This window comes from Theropithecus gelada, chromosome 15 (assembly GCF_003255815.1).
Source record: "Theropithecus gelada isolate Dixy chromosome 15, Tgel_1.0, whole genome shotgun sequence".
Taxonomy (NCBI): domain Eukaryota; kingdom Metazoa; phylum Chordata; class Mammalia; order Primates; family Cercopithecidae; genus Theropithecus; species Theropithecus gelada.
The window spans coordinates 66,045,896-66,062,731 of NC_037683.1; the positions used below are offsets into that span (position 1 = coordinate 66,045,896).

Genomic DNA, 16,836 nt, shown 5'->3' on the forward strand with positions numbered 1-16,836 from the left:
TAACTTTAATTTTTAAAATAAGACTAAAATAAAACTGAGATAATCAATGAAACCAAAATTTGGTTCTTTGAAAAGAGCAATAAAGTTAATAAACCTTTGGATAGATTAACAAAGAAAAAAAAGAAAAAACTCATATTATGAAAATAATGAAGCAGGAAACATCATTACCATCTAGAAGGATTATAAGGGAATACTCTGTACAACAGTATACCAACAAATTAAACAATTCAGATCAAATGGATGAATTCCTAGAAAAACACAAATTACTGAAACTAACTCAAAGGAAATAAAAAATCTGGAAAGATCTTTAACAGATAAGGATATTGTATTATCTAACCACAGAGAAAGCCCAAGTACAGATAGCTTCACTGGCAAAGTCTACCAAACATGTAAAGAAAAAATAATACCAATCTTTACATAACAGGAGAAAACACTTCCCAACCCATTCTATGAACCTGGCATTACTCGAATACCAAAACCAGACTAAGTTATCACAAGAGGGGAAAACAGATTAATATCCCTCATGAATACAGATGGAAAAATCCTCAACAAAACATTAGCAAACCAAGTAGCTGGGCATGATGGCATCTGCCTGTAATCTCAGCTACTTGGGAGGCTGAGGTGGGGGGATCACTTGAGCACAGGAGGTCAAGGCTGCAGTGAGCTATGATCACCACTGTACACTGGCCTGGGTGACAGAGTAAGACTTCATCTCAAAAAAAAAAAAAAAATCAGGCAAACCAAATCCAGCAACAACTTAAAAAGATTATACAACATGACTAAGCAGGATGTATCTCAAAAATATAAAATTGGTATAACATCTGAAGATTAATTGATCTAATACACAATTTTAACAAAATAAAGAGGCTAGGTATGATGGCTCATGTCTGTAATCCCAGCACTTTGGGAGGTCAAGGCAGGAGGATAGCTTGAGGCCAGGAGTTCAAGGCTAAGTGCCTATAGTTCCAGCTACTCAGAAGGCTGAGGCCAACCACTTAGGCCCAGGAGTTTGAGGTTGCAGTGAGGTATGACCAGACCACTGTAATCAAGTCTGGGTGACAGAGCAAGACCCTGTCTCTAAAATTAGTTAATTAATTAATTAATTAAATAGAAGACAAAAACTACATGATCATCTCAATGGATGCAGAAAAAGCATTTGACAAAATCCGACACCTATTCATGAAAAAAACTATTAACAAACTACAAGAAAATTTCCACACTTGAAAAAGGACATCTACAAATAGCCTACAGCTGGCATCATACTTAACAGTGAAAGACTAAACGCTTCCTGTAAGATCTGAAACAAGAAAAAGAAATCTGCTATTAAAACTTCTAGTCAAGATGTACTAGAGATGTAGATGGTGCAATCATGCAACACAAAAGAAATAAAAGGCATGCATACTGGAAAAGAAGAAGTAAAACTGTCTTCAATTACAAAGGACATGATTCTGAAAGAAAATCCTAGAAATCCACTAAGAAAAAACAGACTAAGGCCGGGCGCGGTGGCTCAAGCCTGTAATCCCAGCACTTTAGGAGGCCGAGACGGGCGGATCACGAGGTCAGGAGATCGAGACCATCCTGGCTAACACCGTGAAACCCTGTCTCTACTAAAAATACAAAAAACTAGCCAGGCGAGGTGGCGGGCGCCTGTAGTCCCAGCTACGCGGGAGGCTGAGGCAAGAGAATGGCGTAAACCCGGGAGGTGGAGTTTGCAGTGAGCTGAGATCCGGCCACTGCACTCCAGCCTGGGCGAAAGAGCGAGACTTCGTCTCAAAAAAAAAAAAAAGAAAAGAAAAAACAGACTAGAACTAAAATCAATTTCAGCAAGGTCACAGAATACAAGATCAATACACAAAAATCAATTATACTTCTATATACTAGCAATGAACAATCAAGAAAACAATCCCATTTATAACAGCATCAAAAAGAATAAAATAAATTTAACAAAAGAAATGCAAGGCCAGGGATGGTGGCTCATGCCTGATCCCAGCACTTTGGGAAGCCAAGGTAGGAGGATCATTTGAGGCCAGGAGTTCAAGACCAGCCTGAGAAACATAGCAAGATCTTGCCTCGACAAAAATAAAAAAAATTGGCCAGGCATGGTGGCACATGCCTGTAGTCCTGGCTACTCAGGAGGCTGAGGCAGGAGGATCACTTGAACTCAGGAGTTTGAGGCCACAGTGAGCCAGTATCATGCCACTGCACTCTAGCCTGGGCAACAGAGCAAGATCTTGTCTCAAAAAAAAAAAAAGTGAAAGATTTTTACACTGAAAAATACAAAATGTTGTTGAAAGAAGTTGAAAAGCTAAACAAATGGAAAGACATTCCATATTCACATTCATGTAAGGAAAACTCAACATTATTAAAATGGAAATTCTCCCCAAATTACTCTACATAGTCAATATAATCCCTATTAAAACCCCAACAGACATTTTTGCAGAAACTGAAAAGCTAATCCTAAAATTTGGAAAGACAAAGAATTCAAAATAGCCAAAACAATCTTGAAGAAGAACAAATGGGAAAACGTTTGCTTCCTAATTTCAAAACTTACTATAAAGCTACAGTAATCAAGACAATGTGGTTTTTGATTAAGAACAGACATGTACACCTGTAATTCCAGCACTGTGGAAGGCGAAGGCCGGTGGATCATGAGGTCAGGAGTTCAAGACCAGCCTGCCCAAGATGGTGAAACCCCATCTCTACTAAAAATACAAAAATTAGCTGGGCACAGTGGCAGGCACCTGTAGTCCCAGCTACTCGGGAGACTGAGGCAGGAGAACCACTTGAACCCGGAGGGCAGAGGTTGCAGTGAGATCACGCCACTGCACTCCAGCCTTGACACAAAGTGAGACTCCGCCTCAAAAAAAAAAAAAAAAAAAAAGAACAGACATGTAGATCAATATATCAGAGTTAAGACTTAGAAATAAACCTATACTTACACATGGTTAAGTAATTTTCAACAGAAGTACCAAGGCAATTCAATAGGGAAAGGTGAGTCTTATCAACAACGCTGCTGCTGGAACAACTGTCTATCCACATGCGAAGAGACAAATTTAGACCCTGACCTCATACCATACACAAAAAGTAACTTAAAATAGAGCACTAAATATAAGAGCTAAAATTATAAAACTTCTAGAAGAAAACATAGAAGAAAAATCTTCATGACCTTAAGTTAGTCAGAGATTTCTTATATACGAAACCAAAAGCACAACTCCTACAGGAAAAGAATTGATAAACTGAACTTCATCAAAGTTAAAAACTTTGTGCATTTCCATAGACGTTATTAAGAAAATGAAAAGTCAAGCCACTAAACAAGAGAAAAATGTTTGCACATCATATATCTTTTTTGTTGTTGTTGTTGAGACAAAGTCTCGCTCTGTCACCCTGGCTCAAGTACAGTGGCAGGATCTCAGCTCACTGCAATCTCCACCTCCCAGGTTCAAATGATTCTCATGCCTCAGCCTCTGGAGTAGCTGGGACCACACAGGCACACCACCATGCCCAGCTAATTTTCATACTTTTTTGTAGAGATGGGGTTTCGCCATGTTGGCCAGGCCGGTCTCAAACTCCTGGGCTCAAGCAATCCACCCACCTCAGCCTCCCAAAGTGCCGGGATTACAGGCATGAGTTACTGCACCAGGCCAGCAAATAAGATATCTGATAAAGGACTTGCATTCCAAATATACATAAACTCTTAAAGCTCAATAACATGAAAATAAATAACACAATTTAAAAATAAACAAAAGATCTGAAGAGACATTTCACCAATGAAGATATATGAATGACCAAAAAGCACATGCAAAGATGTTCAACATCATTAATCATCAGGAAAATTCAAATTATAACCTCAATAACATACAACTTCACACTCACCAAAATGGCTAAATTGAAAAAGTCAGATAAAAACCAGTATTGGTCAGGATATGGAGAAACTGAAACCCTCAACTATTGCTAGTGATAATATAAAATGATCCAGCCACTTGAGAACACAATTTGGCAGTTTCTTGAAAATTTTAACATAAATTTACTATATGATACAGCATTGCTGCTCCTAAGAATCTACTCAAGGGAAACAAAAACATATGTCAACACAAAGACATATGCAAATGTGCACAGCAGCATTATTCATAGTACCCAAAAAGTGGAAACAACTCAAATGTCTGTCAACTGGTATATGGGCATAATGTGGCATATCCACACAATGGAATACTATCAGCAACAAAAAGAAACGAAGTGCTGCTACATGCTACAACTTGACAAACCTCAGGAATATGCCCTATAAAAGAAGCCACAAAAGACCATATATTATGTGATTCCAATTATATGAATTGTTCAGAAAAGGCAAATCTACAGGAACAAAGTAGATTAGTAGATTTTAAATAACTGTATCCAAATTCTAGAATTATAAAAAGTAATTTAGCCATTAAAAATTATGACAAGCTGGGGCAATGGTGCATGCCTACAGTTCCAGTTACTTGGGAGGCTGATGCAGGAGGATTGCCTGAGGCCAGAAGTTTTCAGACAGCCTGAGCAACATAACAAGACCCCACTTCATAAAAATTTTAAAATTATGATATATTGATGTGGCAAGAAGTTTCCCCAAAATTGAAAAAGCAGGATACTAAATAAGGTGAAATATTCTAATTTTTAAATACATATTTAAAATTAGCCAGGCGTGGTGGCAGGCACCTGTAATCCCAGCTACTTAAGAGGCTGAGGCAGGAGAACCACTTGAACTTGGGAGGCGGAGGTTGCAGTGAACCAAGATCACGCCACTGCACTCCAACTTGGGCGATAGAGCAAGACTCTGTCTCCAAAAAAAAAAAAAAAAAAAAAATAGGGGGTGAGTAGCTTCAAAAGCTAAGTGGAAAACATTTGTGTAGCAAATTTACGGGTAAATTACACGTTAGTCTTGGTACTTGTCCCACCCACACGTCCTTGCTGAAAAGGCAGTCTAGATCAGTCCTTCTCAAACTAAATATGAGGAGGGACTATCTTCACCCCACCCCATGATGATTTTGTAAAATATATTTAATGCATTATTTTTAAAGAAATTTTAAAAACAGAATACAACCCCAAATGTTTTATTCTTAGATTCAGCAAAGAGAATATTACTCTGTTACATGACTATAAAAGTTTCTAAACATTTACTTTTAATTTCAGTACTTATTTCTTTGTAAAGCACACTTAGGAGAGAGTGGCACTACCCTACTTGGTCCAGTTTTATATTATAGACTCCACCCACCAAAGGTGAATGAACTAAAGGTAGGCGCCGCCACACCCAAAGGCAGAAATCAATGGTACAAAAAAGATGAGCAACAGCAATTAGGTGTTACTTCTCGGAGGGTGAACTGAGAGATACCAAGTAAGGAAGTGAAACAGCCACGGGAGCTAAGACTAAATGAATGCTTAAACAGTAGCCATGAATTAGAGCTGGGCCAATGAAGAAAGAGGAATTAAAGCCACAGAGGTTAAAGAAAACAAAACAGAATTGTAAATAAGAAAAAATACAATGGAAAGATTTAGAGTAGTGGAAAAGAACAAGCAAGTCTCTAGTAAAAGGAGGAAGTTCAGACACACGGACTTTTGTGGTCCAAATTAATAAAGGAGCACAAAATCCCCATAAAGTCTCTAGATTCAGTTCCAATTCTTATGAGGCTTCATTCATGCTCCTTCAGTCCCACAGAATTTCTACTCCCCTTACCATCCCATGAGAATTCTTACAATTAGCTCTACCAACCACTGACTTCTCCCTGATCCTTGCAACTAAAAGCGTTCTTCAACTAAAAGGAGAGACTAGAGGCTTACCTTTGGGTATCACCAGTGCCATTACTTAAAGTATTCAAATTCATGATGTTTTCCAACTCTTTCAAAATATCCCGCTGTTTCTTAATGACATATTTCTTTCTTGGTGATTAAAATTGTCCAAGATGTCTGTGGCTTACAGGTTAGATGATCTAAGGTCTGTTAAAATAGTAAATGATACAATAGCAGTTTGAGTCCTGATAGTATTGGAGATTTTTCTTGTTTTTTGGCTTATTTGTATTTTTTAAATTATTGTATAACACACACGAATACTGGTATTCCAAAAAGCTATAATGTTTTACTATATTTCTTTCAAAAAGGATTGGAAGCCGGAATCATGGTATGCACCTGTAGTCCTAGCTACTTGGGAGGCTGAGGCAAGAGGATTACCTGAGCCCAGGGTTCGAGGCCAGCCTGGGCAACATAGTGAAACCATTTCTAAAAAATATTTTTGTCTAATAACAATTTTAAAATAAAAAGGATTGAAAACAACAATGACAAAATGTTAAAAAGGTGTTCCTTATTATAAGAAAGAAGTAATGATGAAACTATTAGATTATTTTCTCAAATGAAAAACAAATTATCTAAATAGTAAAAACTTATTCTTGAAAACATAAAAAGAATATGCAGTGCCTATCTCTAGGGCATAAAATTCAGTTTGAAAGAAAATGAAGTCCAGGGACATTTTTGGGTCCCCAAAGCCTTTTTCATAAATGAGACATCAAAGATGCCAAGGTACTCCCAACCAAAAGATCACATGATAACTTTCTTTTTTTTTTTTTTTTGAGACGGAGTCTCGCTCTGTAGCCCAGGCTGGAGTGCAGTGGCCGGATCTCAGCTCACTGCAAGCTCCGCCTCCCGGGTTTACGCTATTCTCCTGCCTCAGCCTCCCGAGTAGCTGGGACTACAGGCGCCCGCCACCACGCCCGGCTAGTTTTTTGTATTTTTTTAGTAGAGACGGGGTTTCACCGTGTTAGCCAGGATGGTCTCGATCTCCTGACCTCGTGATCCACCCGTCTCGGCCTCCCAAAGTGCTGGGATTACAGGCTTGAGCCACTGCACCCGGCCAAGATCACATGATAACTTTCAAAGTCCTTCTCCCAAGCAATCAAAGAGGAAGAAGGGAAGTGAAGAGTATCTGTCACTTACTCTGGCCTACCTTTTGGAACCTTCTTCTACAGGAGATATTTGAAATTATACAGAGCCAAAGTAAGTTACTTTACCACAGTGTTAGGAGTCTCTGGGTAAACATTTTAAACAGAGAAATAACAATAATTAAGCCCAAATACACACAAATACAAATATGCCAAAAGGGTCTCCTGGTGTCCCTAGTGGAAGTTCGGAATCCTAAGAAAGACCGTAAGCTTTGGACTCAGAAAGATCTTAATTAAGACTCTAATAAATATCTTACAAGTATGTGGCCTTTGGGCAAGTTACTTAAAACTCTTTGGGCCTGTTTCCTCAACCATATAAAGGGAATAACTGTATCAATCTCATATATTTAAAATCCAGTAATATATTCAGCACATATTCAGTGCCCAGCCACCACCCATTTATATTACTAAACACAGAACTCTCTGAAAAAATACAATGATCCCTGATAAAGGAAGGGAGTGAGTGATACTTGGGGTGATTCAGTCTAGGGGAAAGCTGTAATAAATAATTGATAAATGAAATTGTAGGTGTATGGAGATATCTAGACCTCAGGGAGATCAACGAAAAAAAAGGAACTATAAAACAAATGAGCAGACTGAGATGGAGACTGTATCTCAGTGCTGAGAACTGACTAACAGCTCCTACATATAGACCCAAAAGATCTTTACAACAGTGATTCACGTGGCTGATTGAACAGTCTGACCTAGGACAGAGGTTGGAATTTTGGCCAAGATGATGTGGGAATGGGGAGATCTCATCTCTCTAGGGACCTGAAAGACTAGGTGGGAAATAGTGGTAGACAAATGAATCCACCATCATTCATCTACTGAGCACCTACTACAGCGTCAAGCACTGTACTTGGTATTTTATATATAGAATTGTGATCCTTACAACACTGCAATGTAAGGATTATCCCATTTTTCTACCAAGAAAACCAAGACTGAGATTAAAAGTAACTTGAGCCAGGTGTGGTGGCTCACGCCTGTAATCCCAGCACTTTGGGAGACTGAGGCGGGCAGATCACCTGAGGCTGGGAGTTCTAAACCAGCCTGACCAACATGGAGAAAACCCGTCTCTACTAAAAATACAAAATCAGCTGGGTGTGGTGGCACATGCCTGTAATTCCAGCTACTCAGGAGGCTGAGGCGGGAGAATCACTTGAAACTGGGAGGCGGAGGTTGCAGTCAGCCAAGATCGCACCATTGCACTCCAGCCTGGGCAACAAGAGTGAAACTCCGTCTCAAAAACAAACAAACAAACAAACAAACAAACAAGTAGTAACTTGAAAAAGTCGCAGACTTACAGAACCAAGATTCCAACTCATAACTCTGACACTGAAGTCTAAGTTCTTTCTACAAGGCCACTGATAACACATAAAGCTGAATTGTAAGTTACCTTACCTGAGGGTTATTATCCTCCCTTTTTAAGAAAACTCATCTGATTCAGAGAGGCTCAACTGTCTTGCCCAAAGCCATTCAGCTATTAAGTGGGGGGCACCAAGGAATCTCTATCAAGCTCTTCAAATACTGTCCCAAAATCTTGTCACCTTATCACCATGCTCCTAAAGGTCAGACCCCAGGGAAACTTCCTTCGGAATGAAAGTAAGAGTTAGAACCTAGAAGGAATGGACCCTTCTGTATTTAAGAGTAATGTCCAAAGCACAAAAGCACGTACATGAAATATTCCTGTTTCATTGAAAAGTTTAAATACACACACACACACAGGTGGCACAACAGGCATAAACAGACCTCTATTTATCTCTTAGGAAAATAATTTCAGATAGTTAGGGCACTAATCATGTTTTTGTATATTGGGCAGAGAAGTGTGGGAAGAAGAAGTTATCAAACTTTTAATAAAATTGTTTCAATAAAGTTAATCATCATACTTCAGTGCATTATTTTGGCATCTAACATCTTCATATCTGAATGGTCCTCTAGAGAGATAGCATCTTCCATAGCTCAGGAGCAAGTTTCATCTACTTCTAGCTCATTGATATATAACCAGTAGAATACAGCAAAGATGAAGGGATGCCATTCCTATGATTACATTATATAAGACTTTTATCTTAGCAGACTGAATGACAATCTCCCGCTGGCCTTAAAGAAGCAAAGTGTCAGGCCGGGCACAGTGACTCACGCCTGTAATCCCAGCACTTAGGGAGGCCGAGGTGGGTGGATCACGAGGTCAGGAGTTCAAGACCAGCCTGGCTAAGATGGTGAAACCCCGTCTCTACTAAAAATAAAGAAAATTAGCCAGGCGTGGTGGCGAGCACCTGTAATCCCAGCTACTCGGGAGGGTGAGGTAGGAGAATCGCTTGAACCCAGGAGGCAGAGACTGCAATGAGCCAAGATTGCACCACTGCACTCCAGCCTGGGCTACAGAGTGAGACCCCATCTCAAAAAAAAAAAAAAAAGCAAAGTGTCATGCTGTGAACTGCCTGTGGAAGAGGCCACATGGCAAAGAACTGCAGGCAGCATCTTGAACCTAAGGTGAAAAAAAGTTGAGATACAGACAGGTAAGACAGGAAAATGGGTTTCCACACCAGCTCTGCCTGTGTGTCTTTTATCAAGTCTTCTTTTTTTTTAAATTTACTTCATCTTCCTTGCTGATATCAGCTCCTCATAACATAGAGAACGAGGATTTACCTCTCTGTGTGTTCTAGGAAGACTAAATCAATGAAGGACCAAAGTTGATATGGTCAGTGGCTCAATTTGAACTACGATAGGATTCCCATGCAATTGAGCACGGCAGAGAAGGTGCAGTAAAACCTCCTCCCTCTTCTTCCACCAGGTGAAAAGGCAAGGAATGATGAGGACAGTCAAGTAGGGAGTTACGGTACAGTAATAAAAATGTCAATGGAATATGAAGCTAAGTTAAAGAACTGCAGTGCCCTTAAAGAGTATTTATTTTTGGCTTTACTTGAAACTTCCCTGTGAAACTCCACAAAGTTAAAATACACAATTTGGCCAAACTATGTGAGTAATTAAAAATTCCTTATGACATGCAATCAAAATCAGCCTTTCTCTTCTTCAATATTTAACTATAAATATTACTTTCCATTTGAAAATATTCAATTGATCATTATTTGTGAACAAACTGTATGACACAAAGTCATTCCCTGCTGTCATCATTCCAACTGTCACAAAAGTCCCTTCTCCAGGCACTGTACTAAAAACTTTCTACATATTATTTCATTTCACTTTACACCAACCCCAAGGGGAAGATAATGCTAATATCCATACTTTATACATGAGGAAACCAGGGCTTACAGATATTCAATCACTTGCCCAAAGTCACATCTCTCACATCTCTAGTGACAGGGTCAGGATCTACACCCAAGTTAGCTGACTACAGAGCTCTGCTGTGTGCCTTGCTATTGGCCCTCAAGACACACTTCATCCCATCTAGGGAAGCATGTAAGACCTCACTTGTCAGGGAAGCATTTCTGCTCTTTGCTAGAGATTTCTTAAAAATATCATTTTTCCCCATATCCAAACTGACAAGCCATGGTCTTCTCAACAAAAGATTACTCAGACCTTCAGTCAATTCTCAATCCAAATAGCACCTTCACAGGTCTGGACCAAAACCAGGCCATCCTGTAGCAGTGATAGATAAAGAAAGGCAAGGTTCAAATTAGCTTTTTATGTTAATGTATTAATAATCTTTTTTTGATAGTGGAATTGAACTAATCTCACCATTCCTACTAAAATAGATGAGGGGATATTATGTGTATCATTCATCAATGAGAAGCATTTTTTAAAATAGATTAAAGGGTAATCGAGGCCAAGGGATCAGTGATCCGGACATCCTGAGAGGAGGTGCCAGCCAGAAAGGCGAATCTACTTGAGATTTCGGAGCCACTACTGGTAAAAAATTTTTCTACCTCACATCTGAGTCCTTCAGTTGGTCATCCCAAATGTACTCATCTTTTAGTGTGTCTGCTCAGATCAGAGGAAAAATGACGGATGGGTGGATGAAAAGATAGAAACTCCTATTACTGAGCCACTTACTATATGCCAGATACTGAGATCAGCATTCCTTATTTCATTTAATCCCTTCACCTCTGTAAGATTATTATGCACATTTCAGAGATAAGAAAACTGAGGCTTGGAGATGTTGAGTAATTTGTGTAAAAATATTCAGCAGGATGCCAGGCGCGGTGGCTCACGCCTGTAATCCCAGCACTTTGGGAGGCCGAGATGGGCGGATCACGAGGTCAGGAGATCAAGACCCTCCTGGCTAACACAGTGAAACCCCGCCTCTACTAAAAATACAAAAAATTAGCCGGGCATGGTGGCGGGCGCCTGTAGTCCCAGTTACTCGGGAGGCTGAGGCAGGAGCATGGCGTGAACCTGGGAGGCGGAGCTCGCAGTGAGCCCCGATCCCGCCACTACACTCCAGCCTGGAGGACGGAGCGAGACTCCATCTCAAAAAAAAAAAAAAAAAAATCAGCCAGAGAATGAGAATTCAAATCCACATCTGGCTAAGTCCATCCTCTTTCACTATGCAATGCTGTCTTCATTAGTAACCACACCTGTGTTGGAAGTGTTTTTCAGTATAGTTACATAATGAACCTTTAAAGGCAAAGTTTGGTTCTTAACATCAAAACAAGACCAAGACCAAGGGACTGAGACAACCAAAACGTTTTAGAATCAAATGAGACTTTAGAGACTAAGTCCATCCTCCTTATCTGACAGATAAGGAACCAAACACCTAGGAAGGTTAGGTGATTTGCCTGCGGGGACGCAGCTCATAAATGGCTGAGCCAAGACTAATACAGAACGCTACAAACTAAGACTATGCCCTTCATCTTTCCTCTTAGCAGCTTGCACCGCCTTTGTTTCCTCTGCATTTTATGAAAAACCATGTTCATCTTCTGCTCTACCATTGTTTTGTTGAGAGTAGGCACTAGCTGTTAAACAAAACAAGTGACAAAAGCGTATGTTCTTTTCTCCAATATTATGAAAACCATAAAACATCGGTATGTCATGTATTCAAAAGAGCTGGACACCAACTCTTTCTAATAAAGACGTATTTATCTTATTTACATAAAATGTATACATGAAATACGTATTTTCCTAGGATCAATATCATAATGGAATAAAAAATTCAAAAAGCTCCATTTCTGCAGAAAATTTACAGCTTCGGGAAAACGCACAGCCGACTCAGATTCTAAGTCTCTCAGACTCTGAGACTTGGAGGATAGGCAGAAGCTGCAGGTGACAGTCTAGCACAACTCATTCTCGTTTATCAAACATTTGTAGAGTGTCTAGTGTGTGGCCGGCATTTAAAAAGGGGAGAGGGGGCAGAAAGACGTGGTACCTATCCTCGAGGGGATTACTGATTCTCGGGAAGGAAAGCGCTCCGCAGCAGTAAACCTAAGAAGCTCCAAGTCTCGGTCCTCTGCCTCCCCTCTGGTCTCTATCCGGCGCTCTGGTACAGCGGCAGCGATCTCCGGCTAGGATGCTCCACGCAGATCTTCCTCCAGGTGGGCGGGGAGACCCAGCCCAAGGAGCTGGAGGCGTGCCCCAAAGGCGACGCCAAAAGTCCCAGGGCCGCCCCAAACTCACTCAGGGGCCCCTACAACCCTCTCAACACCTCCCTCCCAGGTCGTCCGCCTCGAAGCCCCCACACCGTGCGGTTACCTCAGGGGTCTCGCGTGATCCATGCTGCACACCCAAGACCCCAAGAGCCGCTCGAAGTCTCAGGGATAGAAGGAGGCTCAGGCAGCCCACGGGGATAAGAGCAAAAACTGTAGGAACACGACGGACTCTAGGACCCGGGAGGAGGGGGACAAAGAGCAAAGGGGTACAAGAGGGGACGAGCCCCCGGGAGGTGAAGTTTACAACTGCCACTTCCGGAGCTGAAAACACTCGGCTTCTCTCGCAGACCTTCCCAGACTTTCACAGGTCAACCCAACTCAAGCCCGGCCCCGCTTCTTCCTCCCGCCTCCCGCAGCCCTCAGCCTGCAGCTCCGGGATACGTACTCCGAGAACGCTGGCTCGGATTGGAAGAGCCCGCCCGCCAAGCAGCGCGCCTTCGCTGAGGGACGAACGGGCGCATGCGCCGTTGCTGGGGAGCGGCGGGCTCAAGACTGCACGCGCTCCCGCTCCAGGAGCTCCGCGTCCCCGCGAGGGTGCGCACTGCCCACGCGCTGCTGTGGCTGTTCAGCGTGAGGTGCATGCTTTCCTGTCTCAGTCGCCAGAGCCGTGTGGAAATGCAGATTTCCGGCTTCTAACCCCTTTTCCCTGCCTGCTGAATAAAAACCTAAGAGATCAGATCCCAGATCCTGCTTTTTGAAACTGGTTCTTCTGCCCATCTTTAGAGCCACAGCAACGGTGGGCTGGTCTCGGGGCCTGAGCAGAAATTCTCTGGGCTCAGGTTCTGCCCAGCTGCCTGGTTAACCTCTGTCTGGACAGCTGTCTGCATGCACAGGGCTTCGTGTCCCCTCCTCCCGTCCCCATTGTATCCCAGCTTGGGGTGGTGTGCAGGGTTGGAAGAATGCATTGATGCTGTTGCAGCGCGTTTCATTATCAACATTACATAACCAGGCACATCGTGGAAAACGCCTCGGAGCCTTAGCATGTGTGTTCCCTATCTCTTTCCTCGCTTCTCTCGCTTTCTCTCTCTCACACACACACACGTACGCACGCACGCACCGTCCTCTTGATAATTTATACTTTGGTTTCTCCCGGTGGCTGCTTCATAATCTGCTGCCGCCTAAGGGAGATTGGAAAACCAAATCCTCTTTTGTTCCTTAACTTTTGAAAGCCTATTCCCCCAGAGAACAATGCAAATTGGCGGGATTTGATTAAAGATTTTATCTTCACCACCACCACCTCCTCTGCACAAAAATGTGTTTAATGCAAAACGAGCCTTGTATACTAAACTGGTTCCTTGTTTATTGTAATCAACCTGAAACCAGGTGTAGGGGCCATCTTTTCTCCTCTCTCCCTTGGGAGAGCCAACGGTCATAAATGCAAACACAAATTGAGATTAAAACCTCCTTGATTCTTGTAACACTGAAACCTTAATTGGTTTGATTTTAGTCATTTAGATCTAAACCGGAGGCCTGTCCCTGATTCTTTTTACTAGAGTCATAAAGAGGATAATTGCTCCAAAGGAAATAAAGGGAAAAAATAGCCCGCTGTAATGTTTAGAAATGAAATGGAAAATTACAACAGACTAATGAGATTAGAACTTTTATGTTACAAGCTTTAAATAATATTTTTAAATTTTCTTTTTTTATTTCTTTTTTTTTTTTGGAAACAGGGTTGTGCTCTGTTGCCCAGGCTGGAGTACAGTGGCACAATCACGCCTCACTGCAGCCTCGACCTCCAAGGCTCAAGCCATCCTCCTGCCTCAGCCTCCTGAGTAGCTGGAGCTACTTAAAATTTTGTGTTGGCCAGGTGCGGTGGCTCGCGCCTGTAATCCCAGCACTTTGGGAGGCCGAGGTGGGCGGATCACGAGATCAGGAGACCGAGACCATCCTGGCTAACATGGTGAAACCCCATCTCTAGTAAAAATACAAAAAATTAGACGGGCGTGGTGGCGGGCGTCTGGAGTCCCAGCTACTCCGGAGGCTGAGGCAGGGGAATGGCATGAACCCGGGAGGCGGAGCTTGCAGTGAGCCGAGATCGCGCCACTGCACTCCAGCCTGGGTGACTGGGCGAGACTCCATCTCAAAAAAAAAAAATTATTTGTGTTTTAACAAAATCACAAAAATGAATATTGTATGGCAAGAATAAATGCTGTGTACTATATTGTATGTTTTTGAAATGAAAAATGGATGTGATGTGAAGACATGCATTTTCATTTATTTGCTCACTCAGCATTTATAGAATACAGACTGTGTACCCAACATGGAGCTAGGTGATAGAAATACAGGGGAATGTTGATGTCAACCCTGAGCACCCAAAAATTACTCATAGGAAAGAACTTTGAGTTTAGTTTGAGAAGACAGTTAAAGATTTAAGAAGCTAACAGGGAACTGGAAGGAAGACGCAGAAGCTGCAAACACGAGCACAAGAACCAGCACGAGACATTTGAAAAGCTGGAAAAAGCTGTGTGTGCAAAGGAGGTGTGAGCGATGAGACTAGAGAAATATGCAGAACCCAGATCACAGAGGAATTTCTACATCATACTTAGGAGTTTATCAAGCAATGAAGCTAATGAAGAGTTTTAAGCAGAAAAAATATAATAATTACCCAATAAATCAGACCATTTCAAAATGTGTGGAGATTTTCTGTTTTTCCAGTAGATATAAGGTCAATTCTTTGTTGTCCTTTGTTTGCTTAACATGCTACTCCTACTTGAGAAAAGCTATATAAAGAGATTGTTCTCCTACCATTTTATCTTTTGGCCTCAACATCACTTCATTCTACCTTCTTTCTACCAATCCTTTTGAGATGCGATTAGATTCATTCATTCCCACCACTCTACCAAGAACTTCCAAAGTCAGTAGTAACCTCATTGCCAAATCTCAGACCCCTTGACTTTGCTGACATATGTTGATCCTCAGATGCCTCTCCAGCATAGGTGAGACTCTACACTCCATAGTTTCTCCAACTCTCTGAACTTTCTGCTGCTACTCAGGAAACCATTCTTTCCTTCCTGCCCCTCAAAGTGATATTTCCTCAGTTTCTGCCCTCAACCGTCCCATCATTTGCACCAGGTAAGCATCCTCAGTGACGTCATCCATTCCTGCAAGTATGAACCCCATATCCCCAATATTCAACTCTTTATATCCATCTCTGACCTCTCCTGAGCTCTAGTTTTGAATTTTTAACTCCTGTTTGAACAGTGCTGCTCTAATTTCTGGCAATACTTAATTTAATATAACTAAATTTTAATTATCTTTCTAACTTCTCCTGGGAATCCTCTAAACTACTCTTCTACCTGTTTATAAAACTTCTAATCTCCCAGACACCCAGGCAAGAAAAGCCCTAAAACTTTTTTTTTACGTCTTTCTCTCTCAAGTTCTCACTTCCTGCATGCAGGATTCCTACTTTTTCTCTAAACCTCATGTCTTCTTTCTGTGCCTACTTAGTACTAAGCAACTTCAATTGTCTGTTTCCTTATTGCTTCCTATTGAGACACTTGTAATCAGGACCTTCCTTGTGGCCCAATGCAAGTCGCTCACCTTCCCCTTCCGTGCAAATTCTCGACATTTTTAGAAGTTGACCATTAACATCTAGGGCATTTTGAAACCGGCATATATAAGAAGAGAGGATCAAAAAAAAAAAACAGAAAAAAATCAAAAGCAGGCCTAAGAACACGTGTATCTTTATGAAACTAGGGAAGTGTAATAAACTGATTGTACGTATGTGAACCTCAGAGTTTCAAAGCACCAGATGAGCCACATTCTTTTGACCCTTCTGTAACCTCCCCTAGTAGGTTTAAACACCAGGTTTTGATTTTTTTTTTTTTAATTATACTTTAAGTTCTGGGGTACATGTGCAGAACGTGCAGGTTTGTTGCATAGCTATACATGTGCCATGGTAGTTTGCTGCACTCATCAACCCCTCATCTACCTAGGTGTTTTTCGTAATGCTGTCCCTCTCGCCGCCTCCCACCCCCCATCCCCCACCCCCAAGGTTCTTGAACGCTCCTCACTGCAAGCTCCGCCTCCCGGATTCACGCCATTCTCCTGCCTCAGCCTCCCGAATACCTGGGACGACAGGCACCCGCCACCGCGCCTGGCTAATTTTTTGTATTTTTAGTAGAGACGGGGTTTCGCCGTGGTCTCTATCTCCTGACCTCGTGATCCGCTCGCCTCCGCCTCCCAAAGTGTTGGGATTACAGGCGTGAGCCACTGCGCTCGGCCCCTCCAGGTTCCTGATTATCATGCTGCCTTGATATCAATTCGTAGAACTG

The 16,836-nt window shown here is 41.8% G+C and overlaps 1 protein-coding gene across 2 annotated transcripts in view; it reads right to left on the minus strand.

Annotated features, from left to right (window-relative positions):
* The window catches only part of CCDC171 (coiled-coil domain containing 171), a 398,142-nt gene extending 385,015 nt beyond the window's left edge, over nucleotides 1-13,127 (minus strand). Inside the window, exons 1-2 of one of the 2 annotated variants that reach the window (XM_025359528.1) lie at nucleotides 12,606-12,901; nucleotides 5,809-5,964 (exon numbers count right to left, since the gene is read on the minus strand). Coding sequence is in view for 1 of the 2 variants with exons in the window: in XM_025359526.1 (XP_025215311.1) it covers nucleotides 5,809-5,852 (44 nt within the window). In the remaining variant the exon portion in view is untranslated. Of the gene's footprint in view, nucleotides 1-5,808; nucleotides 5,965-12,301 lie in introns of both variants that reach the window. The other variant, XM_025359526.1, reaches the window with a different exon arrangement.
* Between the last annotated feature and the right edge of the window lie 3,709 nt (nucleotides 13,128-16,836).